Here is a 22,898-nt window from a genome sequence, read left to right on the forward strand (position 1 = left end):
AACAGGAACAAAACAAATTTATTAACAAAAAATAACTATCACAGTGTCATTAGGTCTAATATTTCAAAACCGATATGTTAAACGGATACATTTCAAACCTTAAGGCAGAGGAAAAGCAAATACACTTAGAACATACAGGGATTTTCCTTCAAATGCCAGCTGTACTTGTTGAAAATTAAATTAGAAGGGTTATCAAATTAAAAGGAAACACAGACCCTGATATTTCAAGTAGGAAGCTACACATGCATGAAAAAGCAGACTGGCTAGGGATGGCTCATTGTGCCAGGGTCCAGCTAGTACTGGGCATCTTGCTCCAGCATAAGTGGCTACAGGCTGACCACTTAAGCTTTGTCTTCCTAGTGCAGTTTTGGAAGTGAATTAGAAATATGTAGGAAGTACAGGGCGTTTGGTGAAAGCCATGCAGCCTGGCAGGCGAAATCTAAGCTGCAAAGTGCAGGCAAACAGGGTGAAAGCCTGCAGGCCGTCACTTCAAGAGCTCCAAAGAAGGTTCAGTGTTGTGTTTCAGGAGGCGGATGAGCCTCTTGCACCTTCTGAAGGACACATGAGGTCTGGTCAAATAATCGTGTTTACAGGCTACCAACCACACATATAGGCTTGGTTACCCTCGCCCACCTGGGGGTGCATTGTTTTTCCTGGCACTGTGGGGGTCAGAACAGCTCACGATTAAATGATCAGCAGACAAGTGCTCACTGGGGCTCATCCTAAATTAAAGTCTTTTTCCTAAAACAAAATTGAAGTGGCAACAGAAAAGACAACTACTGCTTTCAGACATGGCGACCCTTTTCCAGATTCCTCTATAATTTTAATCCAAGAAAATAAAAAGAGTTTGCACAACTATTATGACTTATTTTTAAAATCATATTATTGGAAAAAGTCAGCCAAGGAGAAGATAAGCCACACAACTCAAGTAACGTTAACAAGACCAATTAAACAGAATAGAAACAAAGTAAGTCAGGTTCTTCAAATTAACGTTAAGGAAGAGTTGGGTAGTTTTAGTTTTGACACCTAAAAACATTTAAACGAAGAAGGGAGAAGAATGTGGAGAACGGTTTTGCTCTCAGTGAGCAGAGAAATCTTACATCCAACTATGTTTGTACAGTCTCTTTGTCCCAAGATGAGAGAGAGAGACTGTAAAGATATGTGGTTTCGCTGATGCCCTCCTGGTGGGCAATCTGGCCCCTGATCAAGATACTGGCATGGTATGGCACAGCAGAAGGGCCTGCATCCATGTACAGCACCTATTACCAATGGAAAGGAGAGGAGAAGCCCACACAAAGGAGCCATCTTCTGCCTGCCACAGGTGCCAGCTCTGGTACTCTACTGAAACCAGCAAAGTGCAGAGTCCTTAAGTGTTGCTCCTTTCTTTGGATTTCTCATTTCTGCTGTCCTAGACAGAAACAAGAGGGGGAAAGAAAGCAGAGACCCAGCATTAACATGGCTTAGGAACTGTCATTGCCATGCCTGAACAATTCTACCCCAGGCCAAGGAAGAGCATAATCCCACCCTTATGCCTGTTCCATCTGTCTCTAGTTTGCCCTATTATACCATGAGATTGCTTCTTTCATATGGAAGCTAAAACCATTGATTGGGTTCTAAACTACAGTTAGTGCACGCCATGGTTTACTGTGGTATCAATGTCTTGATCACTCCCCAGAACATCTCCTTCTGCCCAAACAGTTCCATTTCCAATGGCTACCCACAAGTCTTCTCACTATTTACACAAACTTGTTGTTTGTTGTACCTTATTATGACATTACTTTTTACCAACACGCCAGGAGATTAAAATCACTTGGGAGTGGCTAGAAGGTCAATGAGGATCAACTGGCAGGTTTCTGGGTGATTCTATGATTCATGGCCTTTTTTACTCCCAATTGTTTAACAATACCAATTATATCGCAGAAATGAAGAAAGCAGAGAGGGGTACGAAGAGTGCATTATTGTGTCGAGGGACTGTAAACTCTGTTCAGTTTTGGTATTCAGAACAAATTCCTGAGTTCAGAATTATTCTAAGTGTATGTATTGTGCATCAGGCTCCAATTTGCGGGTCTCACGTTCTACTAAAGAACTAAGTAAACTGGGCAAGCCTGAAATTTGCCCACCCCTGAACTAGACAGCCAAGGGGATTCTCTCTAGAAAAGTTATTTAAAGGAAAACCCTCTCACTGTGAAAAGTTCCCATTCAGGAAGATTATCCTGAATATAAGCAGCTTTAGGATGTGTATAATTTGAATTAGCCATATTCCCTTGCTGAAACTCTTTTCACTGTTCTCACTGCGCCTGACCTGAGCTGTACCATTTCAGATTGTGGGTGGTGCAGCTGACAAGGTAGAATGCTCTTCAATATGAAAAAAAAAATTCCTCCATAACTAGAATGATCAGGGGAAAAGGGGTGCTGCTCAGGCTTTCCCTTGGCATACTAGTTGCTTATATGGAGAATGGTTTTGTATGAAAACGCATTGCACCATGTGAACCCCATCCGCAGTCTGAAGTAGTACCACCCAGTCACAGGCTTATTTTGCTCAAGGGAGAGTGAGGCCTGTACAGTTAACTTCACCAGCCAGAAGTTAACTGGCTACTGTTACCACAAACATTTTCCTCAACATTTTCAAAAGTGAGCGGTCCATCACTTGGTTTTTGAAAAACAGGGGGTATGTGGTACTTAGCTAATTTGAAACCACTGCTCGAGATCAGTATTTCCTAAAAGAGCGAGGGACACAATGTCTCTCCCACTTGTACTTTTTTTTATGTACTTGACACTTGCGCTTTAATTATTTTTACAGCTATTTGTTAAATTTTTTAGCATAGGTTTTTTTTGTGGTGGTGGAGTGATAAACAGCCTTTTCACTGACCCAGAAACAAAGAGGCAACCAAAAGGGGTTATTTTAAATCAAGTAAAAAATGGTGCAACCCCCACCCCACCCTTATCACACAGAAAATGCAACCAGCTTTATTGTGAAGTAATTTCTCATATAGTAAAGCTGCCATTAACAAGATGGAATATTTAGTTTGGGTTTATCAGCGGGAATGTCCCAATGACACCTTGATCTTAACATCTAAGCTCACCTTCAATAGCGTTTAGAAATGTTAACTGGAGCCCTGTTTACAACCTGCAACGAGAATCTAGAGTTTGCAACATATCAGAACAACACAAAAGCAGAGATTCCCCACTTTCACAAACCACTCTTGTGGATCAAGGGGGGGGGGTCGTCTTATGAATGGTGAACTCCCTCTCTAGGGATCACAAATGATCACACAGAGTGAATCAGGGGAGGGTAAATGATACCTCAGGAGGTGGTGGCTTGATAGTGACAGGCTGCGAAGTTCTTCGGGGTGGTGAAGGTTTCGGCTGCACTTGCTGCTGGACTGTGTTATAATAGGTGACCCCTCCATACACCTGAGACTGGGCCTACAAACCAAGATAAAAGGAAACCATTTGGGTTGGTCTAAAGCAGGCTTCCTCAACCTCGGCCCTCCAGATGTTTTTGGCCTAAAACTCCCATGATCCCTAGCTAGCAGGACCAGTGGTCAGGTATGATGGGAACTGCAGTCTCAAAACATATGGAGGGCAGAGGTTTAGGAAGCCTGGTCTAAAGTGTTTGATATTACATATTATATTGTTATAACCTCCACAGTATTTATACATCATAGCTGCGCGCGCACACACACTAATTTAAATACAAAGTACACACACAAATCAATCACAGAAACACATCTGAAAGAGTTAAAAAGAAACATTGTTTGTCCAATTATAGGAAGCCGACATTTAAGGAAAAAAGGAACAGAAAAAGAAGTGCCCCCCCCCCGCCTTTCATCCAAGCTTGATCTCTGGGCAGGGTACAGTAAATAAACAAAAACTACAGCATCAACCAACTATAAAACAAGTTGTCTAGTGAGCTTCATGCATGACTGAGAGGGGCTCTGAACCCTGATCTCCCAGGTCCTAGTCCGACACTTAACCACTGCACCATGCTGGCTTCCTAGAGCACTTCTGCTATGGGGCAGCTCTACAAATTAAGTACGGTAGGTAAATAAATATGGAGAAAGCCAAGAGTCACTTAGAGCAGCGTTTCTCAACCGCTGTTCCGCGGCACACTAGTGTGCCGTGAGACGCTGGCTGGTGTGCCGCGACGTGAAGGGCGATTTGCATTGTCACGTGCCTGGCGGCCGCCAATAAACAACGCTCACCCCCTGGAAAGCAATATTTCTCCTCCTCTTTCCCAAAGCTCAGTGCAAACGACCCTGGCAGCCGCCAATACACAGCGCTGACCCGCCGGAAAGCAATACTTCTCCTCCTCTTTCCCAAAGCTCAGTGCAAACGAGCCTGGCGGCTGCCAATACACATCACTGACCCGCCAGAAAGCAATATTTGGCAAGTGTTTCTTACAGTCATAATTATAATATAGGGCGGCACAGAGTTAATTTTTTTAACTTTTTTAATGGTGGTGTGCCTCGTGATTTTTTTCACGGAACAAGTGTGCCGTGGCCCAAAAAAGGTTGAGAAACACTGACTTAGAGAAGGGATCTTCTCCTTGAAGAAATAAAAATAATACTAATTACAAAGAAACTTGCCTAGACATTCCGCTATGGTGACTGTAATCTAGGTTTAAGGTGCCATTTGAAAATTAGCTTATGTATCTGAGTTTCTAACACTGGGTGGGGGTTATTCGGCTTTTTTGGGGGGGGGGGTTGTTCTTGTTATTATGTATTATGTATCTTGTATGCTTGTGTTGTGAACCACCCTTAGATCTACTGATGAAGGGCAGTATATAAATTTAATAGATAAACAGTAAGTTCTAAATGCCCAGACTTTTAGGCCAACGCTGAAAGAAACACGGAATGGCAACATCATGTTCTGTGGCTTGTAAGACTTGTTTGGTCTTGCCTCCACAGCATGAAATCTGTTCTTTCAAAGATACTTTCGCATTTGGTCAGCTTGGATTAGCAGCCTCTGACAATGCAATTACTAGCAAGAGGAATCCCCAGAACTATCCAATGTGCATCTGCTACAACAGCGAGCAGCAATCAGTGTACCACGTGCTGCATACACTTCTCACTTTAGCCTGAGCCCTAACAACAGGACAAAGCTTTGCTTTGTTTCTCTGCCACCTGCCGCTTTGGATCTCGGTGTTTAAAGACTTAAAGCCCAAACGAGAACAAACTTACTTGAGCGTTGGGATACAGATGGGGAGGTGGCGGCGGCGGAAGTGGTCCTGGAGGGTAGGGGTAACTGGGATTGCCAAAATTCATCACTCCAGGAGGAGGGGAGAAGTAGGTTGGTGCTAGCAGTGGTTGCGGTGGGGGAGGCGGTGGCTGCTGTCCCGGCGACATGGATACAGGAGGAGGATATAAACCAGGGTTGGTCAAAGGTGCTGGTGTCTGGTGTGGATGTAACCCTGGCAAAGAAAAAAGAGAATAAGAGTCAGACAGTTGCTTCTGAAATAAAAAAATGCAAAAGGGAATGGGTGCTGAAGAGGATTACAATCTGCTCCATTAAGCGAAACGTTTTGCTGGAAGGATTCATCTGCCCATCTGATGGCATGAATAAGTCTTCTGTCAGCATCTCTGTGCAATGTCCCTGTACTGTGCTTGTGAGGATTGATCCTGGAGGGTAAAATCCCTGTGATTTGCAGATGGTCAGAAAATCCCTCCTTTTAAATCCAATTAAGCTCAAATGTTCTCTCCTTCATTTTGTTTTTCCTACCCAGAAGGAAATGGCAGCCATGGGAAGAGAAAAAGGAAGGATTCAAATAATTATGCTAGCCGTGAGAAGAGACTTGCAGAAGAAACCTTCTCTCTTGCCTAAGACAGGATATGAAGTGGGCAAGGCTTCCCCACAGCAGCAAGAAGTAGTAAAAAACAAAACAAAACATCATCTCCAGAATCTGATGGGAACAAGTACCTGATTCAGAATGCCCTCCTCTTCCAAAAAGCAAATTAGTAATCTTCTAATACAATTTCTTAGCTCTTTTGAGTATAGATATGGCCGTAACAAATCTGTGGCTATGCTATTAAAACCCGATGAGCTCTGGTCTGTTTTTTGGACCCCTGATAATGGCGGGGTGGGGTGCCAGACCATCCCTGGAGGATCCACCCCCCACCCAATACGCAGCAGCTCGTTATGACCCTAGAGCTCTGGGTGGGGTGTGGAGATTTAAAAAAATTACTGGGCTGACATGAATGATATTGGGGCTGTGGAGGGAATGCTGGCATGGAGCTTTCCTTTTATCTATTGGTTAGTGGGTAGGAGCATTGTTTTGTTCGTTGTTAGTATGCTGCCAATATTTTCTATCACAGGGAACTGGTTTTCTGTTTCTTTCCCCAATACAGTATGTTGTATGGAAAAAATGTTATACGGTTCCTCCCCCTCCCCCCTTTGGCATAATTTGTTTATGTATTTCTTTCCCAACGTAAATCACTTGAAGACGCTTTGGGTGACAACTAATAAGTTTATGACATCTGCCCACCCGTCCCGTCCCCGTCCCCCCGTCCCGTATCTACACAAAAGGATCAGCAAAACAATCTCTCCATCCCATCACTGCATTAGCTAAACCTAATTTAGATATTTGTCTTCTGACACACATCTGCCACAGGGTTTCCAATGCAGCAGAATGGCACAGATGGAATCCAAAGCTTCAGCGTGGTGCCAATTTTTTTCACGGAACAGAGAAGGCTTTGTACCAATGATGCCATTTGGTACTATAAAGCAACGAGCGAGGGGGAGAGAAGGGGGAAACAGTTCTGATCCAGTATCCCAGGTTTTAGGCTTAAGGTAACAATCAACCCTATATGATTGCCCCATTATCTTTTCCTCCCCATATCGGTCTCACAGAGTTCACACAGGCTTGCGTTGGAGAGAAATGCTTGGACAGGAGGAGATGCTAGAAGCAATTCCCTACCCGGATGGGAGAGATGCATTTCTGGCTGAACGATCACCCCTTGGGGAGGCAGTGGGGCAGGATTCTCGCTGTGAGTGTAGATCGGTCCCTGGAACTGTACTGTAATGATAAACCATCAAATACGACCTTTATTCCATGCACACTGGTAGCTTAACAGTAAACACACTGGGATGCCAGTAAAAAGAAATCAGTTTCCATGAAGGCAGAGGGAAGAACATGAAATCATGCAGAGAACTGTTTAGCCAAATCAGCTTTTAGAGATGGTGCAGGGGTGAATAAGGAGATGCTCCTTATTAATGGAAGTGGTGTCTGCACAAAAGTAAAATGGAAATTGCCTCTTTGTTTGGACTGGGGAGACTCAGCTTCAGATTCCCCTCATCCAGGAATTTAAAAAGTGCTTTGTTATTTTCATGCTGTTTAATTAGTAATTCGTATTTCTGGTTACAGGTAGGTAGCCGTGTTGGTCTGAGTCGAAGCAAAATAAAAAAATTCCTTCAGTAGCACCTTAAAGACCAACTAAGTTTTTATTTTGGTATGAGCTTTCGTGTGCATGCACACTTCGTCAGATACACTGTGTATCTGATGAAGTGTGCATGCACACGAAAGCTCATACCAAAATAAAAACTTAGTTGGTCTTTAAGGTGCTACTGAAGGAATTTTTTTATCATATTTCTGGGTTATTCTGGTACAAAATAATCCACTTTTACTCGAGGGAGAACTTACAACACTGTAGACAGAAGGCTGAATAAATCATCTGTAGCCCGTTCAAGTTTTATAGTACAGTAGTACAAAATACAGGCAACCCAGAGATTTTTAAGCAGCAGCATGGACTCACGTGTGTCATAGTAGTGCCCTTCCATTATGCTTATGTGCACAGGCGGAGCAGGCTCTGGGACAGGCCTCTGACGCTGCGATGAGTAACGCTTTGCACGGCCTGCCTGAACACCCTGAAAAAGCACAAGTTCATAGAAGAATGTCACAACAAAACACCCTGCTCCTGCCCAGCCAGATTTGCTGGCTGCAAATTGGGGTGTTCCCATTTTTAAAGCCTGTTCAGAACTTATCTTTCCTTAAAGAATAACTTCTTCAGAATCCTGAGAATCAAAGCTCACTTTAGGCTTCTAGTCCTCAGAGTTAAATGAAAAGCAGCAGCTAACCGGGTACTTTACCACTTACATCTTACTCTGCCAATTCCTAGAGGTACTGGGTGGTGCTCAACACCTTTTCTGCTTTCGGCCCTTTCCCTTTATGGCAACAGTCTATCCCCCATTTCTCTGTAAAAAATATCCAATCAGTTCAAATTCAGCCCACTACAAGGCTCAGCCAGACTTAAGTTACGTAACTTTCCCCAAATGCAGCAGGGACTCTCTACAGAGAATTCTAGGGCCTCAGCCCACCCCCTGGTTGCCAGTCAGACCCACCACTTGAAAAGCAGGAAAAAGACACAGGACTTTACCATCTCCTCCATCCTGTTGAACTGAGGGGGTGGGGCTGCTCCAATGTGCATCTGGTTAGGAATACCTATTGGGAAGGGAGTAAAAGGAAAAACAGCAACAAGGCAGATTACTACTTTACACTTAAGATTAGAAAGAAACCAGGAAGAGGCAGCAGGTTAAGGAGGATCCTGAGGAAAGATGAAAATGAGAACAAATATTACTTGCTAAGATGCAGAGAGAGCAGGAAGATGTCTATACAACTTATTGTCTCTAATGCTGTAGGTCAGGAAGCAACATCAGCTGGGTATATTCCATGTACAGTGGTACCTCGGTTTGCGAACGCAATCCGTTCCGTGGAGGTGTTTGCTCGCCGAAGGCACGCTTCTGCGCATGCGTGAAGCGCTGATAGAGCGCTTCTGCACATGCGTGAGCTGCACAGATTGCTTCTGCGCATCCGAGCACCGCGGAACCCGGATGTAAACACTTCCGGGTCCGTGGCGTTCGTAAACGGAGGCGTTCATAAACGGAGGTAGGCGTAAACCGAGGTTCCACTGTACCTACAGATTTCACTCACAACACCAGTACTGTCACATGTTGCAAACATCAGCTTCTTTTATAACAGAGAATAAGCCTTCATGACAGAAAATAAGTTTTTAAAATATGTAACAGTACCTAGTCTTCCTGTCTTGCAATCTATTCCCCTAGCTTATTCTCCCACACCTCACTCTGAAGTCAAGGCGGGCCCTTACGCTCCTCCAAGCAGAATTCACAGCAGATGAGTTAAGCCTTGAGATAAGTCTGTTCATAATCACTGCAGATAATTACAAAAACTTGTATGTTTTCTGTAAACACTGTACTTTATTGGTTCCAGTCTGATATTTGTTTCAAGTGCTTTGATAGCTTTTGTGGTTATCTACAGTTTATTGCACTATTTAGAATCCTTATAACACAAGTGCAATAGGAATGAACATTAAAGAGAGATTCAGCTGTAATGCCTGAGTAGAGTAAGATCATGCCTGTGCTAGCCAATTTTGAGGAAGTGTGCATGTAGTACCTGTGGCTGCTCTTGTGCATAGGCAACCTGCTCAGGTAATCTGTTTTACTCTGAGCATTCCAAGGTACATTAAATAAGAAAAAGGAGTGCTAGAAAGCACTCAAATGAAATCTGGCATGATAATAGAAGCATGTCTAGACCTATTCAAAATCTGCCCTACAGCAACCCAGGAATCCCCACAAAGAATGACCAAATTCTGCAGATGAAGTAAATATTTCTATTTCCAAGGACAAGTTATTGTGCATGCTCTCTCATCACTTGACTCTTTGATGAATTCATGAACTAAATATTACATTTGAAGTGGGATTAACTGACATGAAAATTATGTTTGTGTAAGTTGGTATAAAAGTCAGAAAGTGGCAAGTACCCATGTGTGAGCAGGGCTGGCTGCCACGTTTTCCAATGGGTGGGGGAAGGAGAGGAGAGGGAAGAGGGAGAGAAAAACGTGGCAGAGGGAATGTACAAAGAGCACAAAATTTCAGCATGTGTAAGGTCACTGTCACCTATGACTCATTACGGCCACAGATCTAGAAGATTTTACGGCTTGACTGCACTGCAAAGCGGAATAGCCAATGCAGTCAGGTCCTAAGACTCTAACCTTTTGTACTAATAATTAAAGAGATTTATTTGATACCATATCAGCCCTGAGTGCTCACTGGAAGGACAGATCGTGAAGCTGAGGCTCCAATACTTTGGCCACCTCATGAGAAGAGAAGACTCCCTGGAAAAGACCCTGATGTTGGGAAAGATTGAGGGCACAAGGAGAAGGGGACGACAGAGGACAAGATAGTTGGACAGTGTTCTCGAAGCTACCAACATGAGTCTGACCAAACTGCGGGAGGCAGTGGAAGACAGAAGTGCCTGGCGTGCTCTGGTCCATGGGGTCACGAAGAGTCGGACATGACTAAACGACTAAGTAACAACAAAAAATGCCAGAGGAATAGTCAGGTGTGCAATAAGGTCCATAATGAAATGGAAGTTCAGGTGCCGTTTTTGATAAAAGAAGGGATGGCCAAGTGGCAGGCTTATATGTCTCTTCAAATGAACTGTATCTGTTCCCTTTTAACCATACTACAAATCTTTGAATGAAGTAGATTTGGGGCTACGCTACAGAACACAAGGGCTCATAATAGGATGTCGACATTGGTAGACAGCACCAACTGCTGCAGAACCTACCACTTCTGCCTCAACGAGAAGTTTATTTTCTTACACTTATATCCCACTTTTCTTCTGCCATGGAACCCAAGGTGGTGTACATGCATTTCCCAGGTGGTCACCCCTTTGAGCACTGGTCAGAGACTCCTTAGTTCCATCCGACCTTAGGTGCCATCACAGTGGACCCTGGGTTGAGTTGGCTGAGCCTACTGTGGGTACTTCCCTACTTAGGCCAACATCCTGTGAACCCCAGCTTTTCTTCTTTTCTAACCAGCAGTGCATTAAAGAGCACTTCACAAACAACGGAGCTCCATCATGGCTGCTCATATACTTCTCTCCTTGTCAAGACAATGCAGAATCTGATGGAAAACTATCTCTGTGTGTTTAAAAGCAACATTTGCAGCCTCCATTTAAAAAAAAAAAAAGATGAATTTTGAAAGCGTGGGCAGTGTTCAGCAACTGCAAGCATGATTTGTAAACACTGGAGGAGGTTTGACATACGAAGTCCTCACCAGTCCGAACCCTACAGAACTGTGAAACTGCTTTTTCTTCTTTATCTTAATGTGATTTCTCAGAATAACTGAAGGATATTATCTGTAGGACAAATCAGCACATAAACAGGAGCTTTCGCAGAATAGCGTTTTCAGTCATGGAACTCCTGCGCCTGCGTCCTCTCAGACCTTCAGTTTAGGCAAATACTTAGTAGCTAAAAATGAACAATTTGGGATTTTAGTATGTTTGAAATAAGTATTGTACTTCTGCCAGTGAGTGGATATGTCCCAATGTCACAGATGCAATAAGAGCTTTTGGTTATTGCTGATCTCTGATCCTAAAAGACTCTGGTTACCATAGATCAGGCATAGGCAAACTCGGCCCTCCAGATGTTTTGGGGCTACAACTCCCATCATCCCTGACCACTGGTCCTGTTAGCTAGGGATGGTGGGAGTTGTAGTCCCAAAACATCTGGAGGGCCGAGTTTGCCTATGCCTGCCATAGATTGAGCTGCTCAGATCCTAAAGAAAAGCAGGGCAGCAAAAACATCTAGACAAATAGGGGTGGACAGAAGCAACTTGGAAAACAAGAGCCAGGGCCTTAAGAAGGCAGCAAACTAAGGGAAGGAAGGAAGGGAAACATAATTAGAAAGTGAAGACTGGGGCTTAAGAAGGCGAGGTTTAGGAGGAGATCAAAGACAAAATGTCGAGGGAGGGCAGAGAAGAAAACAAAATTATAGGAAATAAAGAGCAGAGCAAAGGAATCACATAGCAGTTTGAAATAACCATATACATATTTGGCTAGTGATGTTTTAACTGTTTTATGAGTCAGAACTTAGATTACTTTTCTTTCAAAACTGCTCTATGGGGGGGGGTGGATTATAAATATATCAAGTAAATAAAGCTAGTCCCCCCTCTGCTTCAGTTCATCAGCCAGCCACTTACCCTGAGGTTGTATGAACTGGGGCTGCCCTGGGCTCCAGTTCTGTTCTGTTATATTTAACTGGGTCATGTCTTGCTCGAGCCCATCTAGGCTGGCTTCAACAGGCACCTCCCAGTTACCAGTCTTTGCTGGCGAGGGGGATGGTATAACCTCAGTAGTTTTCAGCGGTGCAGGAGTCAACCCCAATGGAAGCGGGACTTCCTCGGCCAACTTCCCTGTCTCGCCTGCTTTGGTCCGAGTCCTCCTTGCCCGGGAGTAGGACTTCTTCTCCACTGGCCTATCCGGTGGTGGCTGAAGAACATCTGCGGGAGCTGCTGGGCTTTCCAAAACCACCTCTTCCTTTTTAACAGGGCTGTTGCGACTGTGCGGAATCTCTACTTCAGGAGAAGGCTCTCGTGGTGGGAGGGGCTCTGAACGCCTGGAACGGTAATTGCTCTCATGCTTTGACTGCTCACTGAAGCGAGGCGCGTGCTGGCTGTTCACATCCACAGCACGGTAGCATGGACGGGTCTCTTTGTAGCCACCGGGTCTTGGGAAAGTCCTCGGTGGGGGCATCCGTCCGGTCCCTGCAGAGTTCCTGTTGATGAATGTCCTGGGCGGCACGGGAGTACTTTCTAGGCTCTGTTGCCGTGGTGGCTTACTAGGCCTTTCATTGGCCCAATCTGGCTCTCTCTGTGGTGGACTCCCAAATCTGAATGGAGATAAGATGCTACAGGTCAGAAGCGCATTCCACAAGCTATTCAGGGCACATCATTAATGTTCCTGGGCCACCACACCATCCCATCCCCCTCCCCAGTCTGATACTATAATACAACAAGTACATACACTTGTCCTTGTTACCTCACCTTGGTTTGCGCACTCTCCTGGGCTTGATATCATCAGGGTTGTGTGTCGAGCGGATATCATACCCATATAGAGCAATCAGCTCCTGCCTTGATTTTGGTGCCTGCTCGTCTTCCCGGAACTTGTCATGCTCCCACCGTCCCTCATCTTTCCACAGTTTGCGCTGGCGGCCCTTAGGTCTTGTGTGTCAAGAGGGAAAGAACCAGTGAGGCTTTAATGTTTTTATTTATAGAAAGCGCTCTATCCCATCTTTCTAGCAACATAGGACCTCAGAAGTGGTTCAAAACCATAGATTTAAAAATGTAGCGCAACAGATGTTGAGATAGAGATCTAATTTATGCTCCCATTCCTACTTTTGTTGCCAGGTTTGAAATTGAATTATCTTTGTATGATTGTATTGGCTTGTTGGAGAATGCATTTGTTATGGTCTTTTGTAAGAACAAGAAAGCGTACTGATCTTAATACAGTGGAATACAATCGTATAAACGCACCGAGGGCAGGGAGAAAACTCAAATCAGGCAAAAATCTGACAAAACAGAAAGGTCTTCAGTAAGCCAAAAGGCCACTAAAATAGAAGTCAAGTGGGCTTGAAGGGAGGGAATACTAAAACCAGGGTACCCCAACCAATAAAGCCTGTCCGAGGAGAAACATGGGACTCAAAGGAAACAGTCAAATGACCCAGTAGATGGCTGTTCAAAGCCACTCAAGGTTCTTGTAACCACATTAAGAAATGATCCCACACTGGCAATAGCAGATAGTTAAAAAAAAAATAGTTTTCTGTATTAGCTTGTATTATTTTCTGTGTGAGCAGCCATTATTTCAACTTTCTAACCCTTCCTGACCAAGAGCACCCCCTTGCTCTGCAAACCCACCTCACTTCACTCGCTGCCCACATCACCTACCGGACTTCCTCTTCCTGAGTTTGCCCACGAAGGTCATGCTCAAAGAAAAGACCTTTGCGAGGTATGTATGCAGGGTTCTTCCGGTCCTCGTCATCATCCAGGTGCTTAGGAAGCTTTTTTCCAACCTTGTTCTCAGTTGGTTCAGTGCTTTCCTACAAGAAAAAAGGAAAGCAAGCGCCTCTTGGTCTTCTGCCTACACAGAAACCCACCGGAAGTATTCCAGAACCTATCCTCTTCATCCAATGTTTCGGTCAAATGTTATCACAGAAGATAAAACTGCTAACAAATATAGAACAGCTGTCTGAGAATAATAGTATTCCCCATAAGGCCCTCTCCAAAAACCATGCAAGTACTCCACAGAACAACTTGACGGAAAAGCAACCTATCTTATCTAACTGATAAAGCAAAAGCAGTAAATAAGAAAATGTTCTTCAAAGTGCTGAGTGGGATTCAACTAACAAGCCCTGCTGGCCGAAGCCTGTGGTTTCCACTAGCACAGCATGACTTCCTCCCCTCCCTGTGCTGCAGATTAGGCAAGTAGAAGTGCCTGAATTGACAGCAATCCGCTTAGCACGAAGCTGAGAAGTGTGGACAACTGCATTTATGGTTAAGTAGACTCAACATATGGAGTATACACTTATACACCTAATATACACCTATATACTTAGAGAGACTTTTGAACAAATGGTCACACTTTTTCTTTGTGTATGAATATTAAGAGAGAATTGTTGCAAGATTCTGTTCCCTTAAATGCAAGAAAAGTAAGAATTGTATGTTGTACTGCTGAAAATGTGAGAAAAGATTTCTATCATTTGCAGTGAAATTGTTTGCCAGCTGAAAAATGTTGGGGAAAGATTTAAAAACATATAATGGAGAAAATTTCAGGATATAAAGTACAACTAGATCTGCTGCTCTTTCTCCTAAGTGATGTCACTATTGGAATACTTTGGGGGGGGATAAAAAAAGGACAATGTCCAATGTTAGCTATATTCAGAACAGACCTTCACAACACCAATGGCTAGAGACTGTGTAGAAAGAATGTAGGAACATGTTCCAGTGGTGAAAACAACTAACTGCATTTGTGTAAATGGAAAAAGGGCAAAACAGTTTAAAATTTGATGCCTTTGTTGATTTCTCTAACACTAGCCTATTACACAAAAATGCAGGAAGCTTATTTTAGAATATTATGAAACAAAGTATTCAATTTGGACCTTTTAGTTTCCAAAGTGGTTAGTACCTGTACTCAGCATTTAGTAAGACTTACCTGGCCATCCCCACTCTGCCTCTCGCCTGCCACAGTGCCTTTCGATTCTGGTTTTTCATCCCCTTTGTCTGATTTTCTTGTCAGCTCATTAGTTTCATTACTCTCCCGCTTCAGGTCCACCTTGGATGTTTCCTCCTCACTGTATTCCCCCTCCTCAGCCTGAAACAAACATCCAATGTGATTCAATTGGTGCAGGTGTCTAGCAATATTATTATTATTATTATTTTTTACAAAAAACCTTTTCCTCCAGGACACTGGTTTGTCTGAACAGGCTTATACAAACTGTTTTGCTTTGCAAGTCAATCTATTAGCAAACACAATCTATGGTTTAATGTGAAAAGTTCTCACAGCACTCCTTCCCTGCTCCTGCTAAAGTGGAAGGAAAAAGCCAAATTCCATCTTGTTTTGATGTCTGAACCTGGGCTCATGGTTTGTTTAAAGAGAAATGAACCCTGAGCAATAGCCAACATTTGTTTGTTTGGGAGAAACAAACAAACCCAAGTTCAGTTGCCATGACAAAGCCAGACTTTGGCTTGTTTCCAGCAGTTCAGGAGTAGGGAAGGAGCACAATAAGAACGTTTCAGTTCTGTGTTCCTCACGCTCACACAAAACCACAATTCGTTTATATAAAGGCATATATAATTCGTTAATGTAAGTGAACCACCATTTGGAACCTGATGGCTTCCCCAACACCTGCAGAAGATAAACAGGCATCCAAGGCACTTGCTTCTAGGTCTAATACCCCCAAGATAAGCTTTGAATACAGAGGATAGATAACAATGAATTTCAAAACGCAGAAGTTGGACTGCTTTTCCATGGCAAAGGAGATAAAAATTAAACATCCCAATTCATCCAAAGTACAGATTCCTGAAGATTGCTTTTCTAAATAAAAGTTCGTTGGTATGTTAATACTGTACACCAGAAAAATGGCAACAGACATATTTGAAATTGTCAGTTAAAATGTAACTCACCTCTGAGTCGTCAGCACTTTCATAGTCAGAAAGAACAGCTAAATATAAAGAAGAGTTGTTTGCGGTTAGACAAACCCTTTAAAATTTGTTATGCAGATGACCAAATATCTTCCTATACCCTTCTCTTCTCATATACTCTCTCGATCCATTGACAAAGTCATCATCCACACAACTTAACAGACACAACACTTGTTTTATCTTTGATGCCCACTCCTTTTTCCTTTTTTTAACACATTCCATTCACCAACAAGACATATTGCTTCTCAATCTAAAACACTATAAATACACTGGTCATGCTTCTCTGCCCTCTTGGTAAAAAGCTCTGGTTCCCATTCAGGCCATTTCTCATAACTACTGCAACCATCTCTGTAGTATTCTAATGTCACTTCATCCCTCTTGCCTAAATTCAGAATTCTGCACCAAAATTATTCAACACTTTCACAACTCGCACGGCATGTAAGCCCTTCCTTAATCCCTACAATGTTTTCCCAACTGTTCTTGCTGTTACCTCGAAAGTCCACTATGGCCTTGTCCCACCTCATCCCTCTGCCACCACCACCATATCCTCCTACCCATGTTCTTAGCTCCTCAAAATCCACCACCCTCAATCATCTGTTGGCCTCATGCTTCCATAAAATATTCACATTTTTGCTTCTTATGTTTCCAGCTTACATAATGCAGTCTTCAAAGTCCTCCTCAAAACTCAGCTTTCCGTTGAAGCTTCAAGGACAGTGCATTAAGTCTTCACATCCTAATGAAGTGCATATATATGGCTCCTTCACACTGCCACAGAGTCTATGGCCAGTGAAGCAGGGGATGTTTCACTGTCCACTCATGTTCATGAAGTGATGGTGGATATGGGAACCCTTGAGCTGTACTTTAATAAGGCAGCTCTGGCTACATTTTATAAGCTTGGTGTATAGAAGAAATGGAATGCCCTCCTCAGTCAATGACAAATGTCATAGATTACAAATACATAAAACAATTTTATCAAGTGGTAAATGTGGGGAAGTCTTACCACTTGATAAGATATCCAAGCCATTAGAATGTATGGCAGAAAAAATATCACACTGTGTTTTCATTAATACAAACAGCCAAACAAAACTCTGGTAGAAAACCTTACCACCCATTCACCTATAATGAGGTCCATTTCTAACAAAAGATGTCTGAATTTACCTACATTTACCTGAAAGTACCATAAGCATAAGGGCTTGTGTCTGGAACATCTTCCTTGTAGAATTACAACTTTATTTTTTTATTTAAGATAATGTATATGCCATTTGATTGTTTTAAAAAATGCTATTGCAATAATCATTAATTCTAAGAATATTCCCTGACCAAATCTACACTACGCCTCACCATTCACAATCACTCAGACTAAAAAAAGAACATCACTTACCATCTCCTTCTATGCCATCTTCACTTTCCTGTTTTAAGAGAAAGAAATATTACCATACAGAGTAATGAGTGTAGATTCAGAAGAAAAACAGCATAACCCTCAATAAGAACACAAATGAAAATGCTTAATTGTAATACACATATGTTAAGAAATCTAGCTGATGAGGAAACACAAAACTCAATGATCTTTTAATGAAACTGCAACATTCTCTATCATATGAGCAAACAGCAGCAACAATATTGTTCAGTTATTTTACGTGGGTCTTGCCAGCTGGGGGATGTAGCTAGTAGCCAAGATCAGTACACTTAAATACATTACATTTATGCAGCCTCAGAAAATTTTGTTTCTCTTGGCCCAATTCTATTTTTCTTTTTGCTTTAATCCACCTCTTTTCCTTTTATTGCCTGTGTTAATAACAGCTACATAGGGTCCTTTAGGATGTATTTTCTTCGGATGTCATCTGGAAAAAGCTAGTGCTTTACACACCAAATCTCTGAAGGAGTCACTTATTTGGTCAGATTTGGCTATGGGAATGTGATTTCCTCATTTAAAAGGGGACTCACGTCTTATGGATGTACTGCACAGTTTCAAAACACACTGACTTGCAGGACGGCTCAGTTTAGCAACAAGCCAGAACCCTGCCTACCAACAGATCTCATAAATAAAAAATTGGGTTTGTGTCTCAACTGGACAGGCAAGAGAAATAGCTCTTCCGCTGCTGCTTGTGCATGCAGATGATGCACCTGCTAAGAAGAGCAGGGCATTCTCCAGAGGCAGAAAGGTGCCCTTTCCTTACTCTGCTGGGAAAAGAATTGCCTGGTGTGAGCACACCTTTAGAAAGCAAGGACAAGCCTACAGTGGTACCTTGGTTCTCAAACTTAATCCGTTCCAGGAGTCCGTTCGACTCCTGAAACCATTTGAAAACCAAGGCGTGGCTTCTGATTTGACTGCAGGAGCTTCTTGCACTCAAGTGGAAGCTGCTTCAGACGTTCGGCTTCCGAAAAACGTTTGCAAACCGAACACTTACTTCCAGGTTTGCAGCATTTGGGAGCTGATTTGTTCGACAACTAAGCCGTTTGAGAACCAAGGTACCACTGTATTACAGACAACAGACTGTCAACAACTTCCTTTGCAAAGAGAAAGAGCCCCAAGGAAGGGCTGTTATGTGGGGAACATGTTGGGACCTACAATTTCTGCTTACTAAGCCTACTTCGTTTACTCATTCATGTTTTCAGGCTGGATCATGTTACATGATGCTACCCTCTATCTATTGTTCTTTATTTCTTGTGTCTCCCCTCACAACCATTTAGGTTTTCTTACAGATGTGGTCTGCTTCAAACTTTGAAAGCCCTACCTTCAAAAGAACAAGGGAGTCAGGAAAGCAAACGAAAAACACGGCAGCTGCTAAATGCTATCCAGAAGGATGTCAATTCCCACCCTACCACAGTAGATGTGTCCCCACTGGCAATCTAAGCTCAGCTATTCCAAGCTTGGAATCACTGTACAACATTTTAGCACACTGGATACGTACTATTTCATTGCACTATGACAACAAGACTGCAGCTGTTAGTTGTTGATTCCACCTTAATTCAGGGGGAAACAGAATCAGAACTGAGAACCAATCTGGTATTTCAGTACGAACAAAATAAATTAGTCAAAGACCTGGTGGATCTATCAAAGCAGCCAATGCAATAAAACCAGGTGCATGCCATCTGTAAATCCTAATGTGGCCATCCAGCAAAGGGTGTGTCTTAATTCCTAAAAGCTCTCTTCCAAATGCTCCTCTGGTTTCAACTCTTCAGTTTTCTCTCCATTTGGACACCACCAACAGCCCCACCATTACTTTGCAAACGGGCCAATAACCTTAGCAGCTTCAATCACCATATTGCTGTTTTTATAGATTTCAAAACATGAGAGCAAAATTTGCTTACCAAGACTATTGGGGCTTGTTTGGTAAAAAACCTCAAATGTCACGCTTAACATTAATGTTACTCCAAGAAAGAAAAGTGGTTGATTACACCCTGGTCTTTGAAAAGGCTAGTGGGGGAGAAGAGGTTCTAAAAATACTCAGGTTCTAAAAATATGACTACAGACTGAGGGAAGACAGTGTACATTCTCATCTCAGAGACACAACTGGCAGTTTTAAGTTCCCAGAAGGAAAACCACAAAGATAACCGGGACTGAGGCTTGACTGATAAGCACATCCTTTGGCCTCCAAATTCTTGAATCCTGGCCAAAGATACCCAAGAACTAGATTGCTGAGGAAAAATCCGACTAAATGGGCTCGGAAACACTTTTGTAACTAAGGGAGGCATTAAAAATTAATAATATTTACATGACGATTTTAAAAAACAACCCCGTAAAGGAAAGCGCTGCCTCCGACTAAGGCTTTCCCAAAAACCACATCGTTTGAGCGTAGGATAACCGGATACAAGCTACGGCTACTCAACGGCAAGCGTTTTTTTTAATTAAAAAAAAACAACAACCAAGGACCGCTCTCTGCATTCGTCGGTACGCTAACGTTTCTGCTTTAATGTCGCCGGTAGTTCCGGGGTCGAGGCCCGCGGCGAAAGCGGGTCCCGACAAGAGGCGCCGGGTGCAGTCAGAGGAGAAAGTCCAAGCAGCTTCTCCCCCCCCCCGCCCCCACTCCCTTTTTTCTCTTCCCCACCAGGCTCCCTTCCACACTCACACACTCCGAGTCGGCCGGGCTGCCTCCCACCGTCACCGGCGCCTCCGCGCTCACGGCCTCAACAGCAGCGCCGCCGCCCCCGCCACCTCCTCCCGCCACGGCCAAGCCAGAGCGGTGGGCACCCCGAGGGGAAGGGGCCGCGCTACCGGGCGGCGAGTCGGACTCCTCGTCCTCGCTGCTGTCCTGCGAGGCGCGCTGCCTCCGACGGTCCGCCATCTTAACAGTAGCCGAGAAGAAATAAGAAGCGAAACGTTTATGAGGGGGAAGTAGGCGGCGCAAAGGGAATGACGGGAAAGCGAGGTGAGGCGCGAGGCCGCAAAAGGACTGCGGCTCCCGACATGCAGAGCGACATGCCCGCGCTGCTCTGCGGTTCACACACACCCCCGAGCTACCCAGGCTCCTTTGCGGTCGAAGCGGCGGCGGGAAAGGAACAACCACCAAAAAAAAAAAAAAAGTAAAGAGAGGAAGGGGTTTTAAGAGGAGAAAATTCGCGCCCAATCAAGGGGCCGCGGAAGGCGACGTCACCAGCAGGCGGCTCTCCAGCGGCGGGCGGAGAGAGCAGCCCAGCAACAGCGTCACGTGCTCCATGCCTTCGCGGGCTGCTGCATTAAAAAAATAAAAATAAAGAGGGGGGTCCTAATCCGCCAGAAACGGCGCTTCTTCTGCAATTACGTTTTCCCATTGCGTCGGTGACGTCATCCCTGTTTCTCCCTGCAGTGGTAAAGCGGTTGTGGCAAGGCGTTCTACAGGGACCTAAGGGAATAAAGCGACGAGTCTATAGCGGGGTGGGGTGGGGTGGGGAATGATGCAAGACCAGTTAAGGCGAGGTTAGGGTGGGCTCAGAAAGATGGTGCAAGACCGAGAAACAAGCTTCGAAATAATCCGCAGTGGTTTTTATTTTTTGTACTTCAGAAAAAATAAAATCTTCACCACCTGGCACATTGTGTAACAACTGCCCTGATGAAAGGTTCTGGAGAACGCGAAAGCTTGTCACACTTACTTGCACCTTTGGTTGCCCTAATAAAATAAAGCCGCCAACTACGGACTCTGGCGTTCTGCTCGCCCCCCCCCCGGTTAGTCAAGTCTATTACAAGGCAAAATAAACTAGCAATGGAAGCTCAGCCCTCTCCCATCTCCTCCACCAATACTAGCATTGCCCTAGGTAAACAGCAGAAGGGACAAACAGGTCAGTATTTCCACAAGGAAGTAGGGGGAGACAATTCTGACATTTAACAATGACAACATACGAAAAACGACCTAAGAATATTGAAGCTATGCATCCATTAATGTCATCCATTTTGAGGGTAGACAAAGTACTGTATCTACAAGAGGTTTTTCTTTTAAAATGCTTTCCTCAGAGAAGCTAGCTTAAAGCCAACTCTCCTGTTTTCTGTCACCATGTTTGTATTATTATTTTTTACAGGCCTTTTAATCTTGTGTTTTCACTGTTGTCATGTTTGATTTGATTTTAATTGTTTCCATGCTTTGTTAGCCACCCCGAGAGCAGTCATGCTGAAGGGTGGGGTAGCAATTGCCCAAATAAATACAAACATTACATTCCCCAAAGAACTGCATCTGATCTCAAAAAATAATCATACTTCCAACAAAGACTTCAGAAAAGAGCACACTCATATAAAGCAGTTTAGGGCATTCCCATTGGCATATACAAAAAAAAAGCCGCTTTCCCATTTTGGGAATTACTGTCCTGCTCATAAGTGTTAAAATGTGCTAGGCATAAATTAATTATTATTATTAAAATGTGTTAGTTAATGCCCAGGGCAACCCAAAGCTACTTAAAACAGTATAGTATTGTAAGACTACAGCACTGTCCCCAGGAACTACTTTTGTGTATACTTTTACACTATATGAGTGTGACAGGCCTACTGCTATGCCTTGCATTTTGTTGCCTTTTCATCCCACTGTTCAAACATCTTTCTACCCAATACCTGACAGTTTAGGATACAATCTGCATGCACCTAACAGCGAACTGTACGTCAGAAGTTGGTTTACAGCAAATCAAATTGCTCCAACTAGCTCATAGATGTGCAAGTTCTTTTTCTATCAAGGATCACCTAGTCAAGCATACAGCACTTTCCCCAACTGTCCTTCCTAAACAACTGGCATTGTTTCTCCTACAGTGGAGGCAGAACATAGCCTTATCCTCCATTTAAGATGTCTAATCCTCATTAAAAGCCATCACTGCATTTTCTGGGCACAAATTCCATAGTACTCTCTTTTCTTTTCTGAATTATCCACCATTCAACTTCACTGGGTGGCTCTAGTATTATGAGGAAGAAAAATTTCTTTTGACACCACACATCATGTTATACATCTCTATCATATATTCCCTTACTCACCTTTTTTCCCTAAACTAAAAGCCCAAATGCTGTAACTTTTTCCTCATAGGGGAGTTGCTCCATCTCCTTCATCATTTGGGTCATCTTTTTCTTAACATTCTCCAGCTCTACAATATCCATTTTGAGGCAAGGCAACCAGAACTGTACCCAGTTATTCCAAGTGAGATCTTACAAGAGATTTGTATAACAGCATTACGGCGTTGGCACGTTTTATCTCTAATCCCTTTCTCAATAATACGGAATTCACCTTTTTCACAGCAGCTGCACACTGGACTGGGCTGGCACTGAACAAGAAAGGGCTGAAGTCTCATACACACTCACTTGGAAGTATGTCTTACTGCAGTCAGTGAGATGTATTTCCAAGTAAATGTGCATAAGACGGGCTATAAGGCATGTATTTCCCTTTCTGCTTCTAGTATATAACAGAATGTGACCATGAAGGCAGATTCTGACGCTCAAAAGTTTTACCCAATCCATT

General features: G+C 43.5%; 2 protein-coding genes across 4 annotated transcripts in view; both read right to left on the reverse strand.

Moving 5' to 3' along the window:
- On the reverse strand, positions 1 to 22,787 carry CASC3 (CASC3 exon junction complex subunit). Of its 3 annotated transcripts, none has more exons than XM_035134449.2 (14): positions 20,064 to 22,787; positions 17,375 to 17,402; positions 15,976 to 16,013; positions 15,005 to 15,163; positions 13,741 to 13,892; positions 12,841 to 13,017; positions 11,998 to 12,686; positions 8,373 to 8,437; positions 7,752 to 7,863; positions 6,917 to 7,015; positions 5,184 to 5,413; positions 3,304 to 3,426; positions 3,084 to 3,127; positions 1 to 1,408 (listed from the first exon to the last, which is right to left on the reverse strand). In XM_035134449.2, the coding sequence occupies exons 1-13, from the start codon at positions 20,277 to 20,279 to the stop codon at positions 3,086 to 3,088; spliced, it is 2,130 nt and encodes a 709-aa protein (XP_034990340.2). In that variant the 5' UTR covers positions 20,280 to 22,787; the 3' UTR covers positions 1 to 1,408; positions 3,084 to 3,085. The 3 variants fall into 3 exon arrangements, with proteins under 3 accessions (XP_034990340.2, XP_034990342.2, XP_034990341.2); XM_035134451.2 differs by having other exon boundaries at positions 3,084 to 3,140; XM_035134450.2 differs by lacking the exon at positions 3,084 to 3,127.
- The window catches only part of MSL1 (MSL complex subunit 1), a 25,494-nt gene continuing 17,696 nt past the window's right edge, over positions 15,101 to 22,898 (reverse strand). Inside the window, exons 9-11 of the transcript XR_004693748.2 lie at positions 17,375 to 17,402; positions 15,976 to 16,013; positions 15,101 to 15,163 (exon numbers count right to left, since the gene is read on the reverse strand). The gene's annotated coding sequence lies outside the window, so the exon portion shown is untranslated. The remainder of the gene's footprint in view (positions 15,164 to 15,975; positions 16,014 to 17,374; positions 17,403 to 22,898) is intronic.

Source organism: Zootoca vivipara, chromosome 13 (assembly GCF_963506605.1).
Source record: "Zootoca vivipara chromosome 13, rZooViv1.1, whole genome shotgun sequence".
Taxonomy (NCBI): Eukaryota; Metazoa; Chordata; class Lepidosauria; order Squamata; family Lacertidae; genus Zootoca; species Zootoca vivipara.